General features: G+C 43.1%; 1 gene segment (V, D, J or C); it reads left to right on the forward strand.

Moving 5' to 3' along the window:
* The first annotated feature begins 874 nt into the window (after positions 1–874).
* On the forward strand, positions 875–1507 carry LOC119877603. The segment is given in 2 exon segments: positions 875–1035; positions 1125–1507. Coding segments are annotated over 2 exon segments (426 nt in total).
* The last annotated feature ends 2420 nt before the right edge of the window (positions 1508–3927 follow it).

A 3927-nucleotide genomic window follows, 5' to 3' on the forward strand; every position in this document is an offset into this window, starting at 1 on the left:
CAACCTGGAAAATCTACCTCCCTGGGCTTCAGTATTTCAGAAAACTCAGAGAAGGAGAGGGCTGAAACCAGGGTCATCATATAGGAGGAAGGTCTCAGCATCCTGCACAGAAAAGGCCAATTGTACACGGGGACACTTCACTCCTCTGGCTGTGACAGTGATGTCAGACGAATTGGTGTAGAGACACCACCTGAGTCCTGAGTGGCCCATGAAAAGCCAAGGGATACGTGGCAGACACACACACACACACACACACACACACACACAGAGAAACAGAGAGAGAGACAGAGACAGAGACACAGAGAGACAGAGACAGAGAGAGAGACATAGGCAGAGGGAGAAGCAGGCTCCCTCCACAGAGTCGGATGTGGGGCTTGATCCCAGACTTCCAGGATCATGCCCTGAGCCAAAGACAAATGCTTAAGCACTGAGCGACCCAGGAGTCCCTCACACCGAGACACTAGATTGTAACCTAAAATCTATGCCACAGTCATGGGAGACTAAATTCACCTAAAATCTATGCCACAGTCATGGGAGACTAAATGTGGGGAGACATGTCCAGATAATAGGAGGAGAGTGGATAGAGCTCTGGAGACAGGACCTGAGTCCTATGGCCAACTGATCCCCATGTCATGCAGGGTGAAGTGGTGTCAGGATGCCAGAAGTGAATTGAGGCTTATTTCTTAGGGCTCAGGCTGGATCAGAGCTGGGAACACCTCCTGGCACTGACTGTGGCCTCTTCTCAAGTCTCACAGCCGGGACCTCCCTAACCACACCCCAGCCACACATAGCGCCTCCCCTACCTACCCCCTTGACATCCTCAGCAGAGGGACCTGACCCAAGGCCAGGGAGGGGTCAGAGACCTGGGGTCTCATTTGCATGGAAGGTCACCTCCCTCTCTCAGAGGATGAAGAGGGGAAGGGAGAGATGAGGGGAGGCTCTGCTCAGCTGAGGGGCCACTGAAGACAGGATCCGTGATGACCTCCACCATGGGCTGGTTCCCTCTGCTCCTCACCCTCCTGGCTCACTGCACAGGTGACTGGATGTGGAACAAGGGGAGGGGCTGGGAGGCATGTTGGGTCCAGACTACAGCATCACCCTGTTTATTTCTCTCCTTCTTGCAGGTTCCTGGGCCCAGTCTGTGCTGACTCAGCCGGCCTCAGTGTCTGGGTCCCTGGGCCAGAGGGTCACCATCTCCTGCACTGGAAGCAGCTCCAACATCGGTAGAGGTTATGTGGGCTGGTACCAGCAGCTCCCAGGAACAGGCCCCAGAACCCTCATCTATGATAATAGTAACCGACCCTCGGGGGTCCCTGATCGATTCTCTGGCTCCAAGTCAGGCAGCACAGCCACCCTGACCATCTCTGGGCTCCAGGCTGAGGACGAGGCTGATTATTACTGCTCAACATACGACAGCAGTCTCAGTGGTGGCACAGTACTCCAGGCGTGTGGGGAAGTGAGACAAAAACCCACTTACCCATTTGCAAAGTGAGTGAGCGCCCCAGCACCTGCCTGCTTAGGCTCCCCCTGGGTTTCTGCTGATTCTTCAGTTGATGCCCTGAGCCTAGGCGCATCTTGGGGACCTCCCGGGAATGGCACTTGCTTCATCATCTCTGACCTTAGAGTCACTCAGAGTATCCCATTATACACAGAGAGTGTCAAAGGAAAGAGACAGTTTTGTCCTCGTGATCAGGGACAAGTTCTTTTAGGCTAGTGAACATTCACTTGTCATCTTCCGATTTCTCAGTAAAAGAAATTCTCTTAGGTCGCGATGCTATCATGGTCCTTCAGCCCCATCCCTGTTCTGCTGATGCACATGTCAGCTCTTTTTGCAGCTGGGATCATTATTGCCTTACTTTCAACCAGAGGATGATTTCTTATTATTTGATTATTGCATGGAACACATAAATCAATGCACACTAAGAAATATAAAAGGTAAAAAAAAAAAGCTTTGTAAAGAAAAATCCCCACATGAATATTTATGGAAATTTTATTCATAATCAACACAATTCAAAGCAATCATAAATCTGCACACTTCCTTAGTTCTATCCTCAATGCATTGGACCTGAACAAAATGGCTTATTGTTTGGAAGTTCATTTGCAGCTGGTATGGATTCAGGCTGTGTGTTCTCTAGGCCTCCAGATGGGATCGTCATAAGGACTTTTACTACCAACCCTGGTGTCACTCCAGAGCAGAGTTATTTCCTCTTCGCCAAGTCATTAAAAACACTGGTGTATTTCGCTAACTTTATAGGCAAAGATTATAGCAGCAGAACACGGGTTTTAGGAACACGGGAGCCAATGGAGAGCAGCTGGTGCCATGACTGGTATGGTAACACATCTAGTATCATCTGGCTGACTGGAAAATGTGATGTTAAATGTCTATAAGAGAAGATGTGTCCCATTTCCCCTTAATAATGACAAAAATAAAATCTAAGAGAAAATCAATAAATCAGAAGCAGAATGTATTTCAGATAAATTGCCAAACTTCTTCAGAGTTGAGCAGTAATAAAAAAATAGAAAAATACAAATATATATAAGAAGGAATAAAAGAAAGGATACAAAGAAAGGTACATAAATAAAGAAAAGGAAGAAAGGAAAAAGGAAAGAAAGAAGGAAAAAAGCTATACAATGAACTTCTCAAACAAAGCACAAGAAAAAAAAAAAAACAGAAGAAAATGTAAGTTAAATTGTTACCACTAAGGTGGGCACTTGATGCAATGAGCACTGGGTGTTATTCTGTATGTTGACAAATTTAACACCAATAAAAAATAAATTTATTAGAAAAAAGACATTACCAGATATTTCACAGAAGAAGATAGGCAGATAGAATTTAAACGTGTGATATTCTGTTACATATTGCATATCATTAGGGAAAAACAAATGCAAACGTGAATGAGCTACCATTGCACACCTATCAGAATGGCCAAAATCCAGTAGACTGGCATCAGATAGATTATGAACAGAAAAGGAATCAGCAAATTTGGACTGTCCCCATCCATATGCTCAATGATATGTCATGTTAGTTTGACACATCTTCCCTATGAGGTATTAAGAACATCAATTCATCTTTTGTTATTTTCCCCCAAATCCATAACGTTAGCATAATCATAAGAAAACATGAGATAAACCCATATTTTGGGACATTTAAAAAATAGCATACCAACTGTTTCCAAATTCCCAAAATCAAGAGCAGAGAAAGACTGAAAACTCCTACATTGGAGGATTTTAATATGTCCTGATGAATAGATGCAATGTTGTTACTTGGATTGATTTCAGGCAAAACTGTGTTATAATAAGTAAGTAAGTAAGTAAGTAAGTAAGTAAGTAAGTAAGTAAGTAAGTAAATAAATAAATAAATAATAAGTAAATAAATAAACCTTGAAATCTAGATAAATTCTGTAGTTTCACAAGATGATCAGGCAAGTACTTGTTTTTATAAACATATCATAGGAACACAAATGTTACATTAGAAAAAGCTAGGTGAAATATAGAGATATCTATCCAATATTTGCATTTATTTATCTAAATATGAAATTATTGCAGAAAAAAGTTCTACACACAAACAATAAGGGAAAGAAGGAATCAAAATTTCTTCTTTCCACTCTTCTGCATTTAAGAACAGAAAGCCAGACATTTGTGCTATGCTGGTTTCCTGCTGGCCTTTAAAACGTCTCACATTGAGTTCTTGGTTATGGAATGTATTTACTTTTTATTACCCTGTATAGAATAATGTAAAAATAATAATCACGTTCTTTGTATTTTAATTACACAGGTTGAGAGTCAAGATAATCTCCTCCATCGCAGCAGCTCAGCAGGATCCCCGCCATCCTAGCCCTGGAAGAAAGCACTCAGAGAAGGCACCATGAGGATCCCCAGTTCTGGACAGTAGGGAGTGCTCCCATTCATGCAGGTCCTCTCTCTTAC

This window comes from Canis lupus, chromosome 26, assembly GCF_011100685.1.
Source record: "Canis lupus familiaris isolate Mischka breed German Shepherd chromosome 26, alternate assembly UU_Cfam_GSD_1.0, whole genome shotgun sequence".
Taxonomy (NCBI): domain Eukaryota; kingdom Metazoa; phylum Chordata; class Mammalia; order Carnivora; family Canidae; genus Canis; species Canis lupus.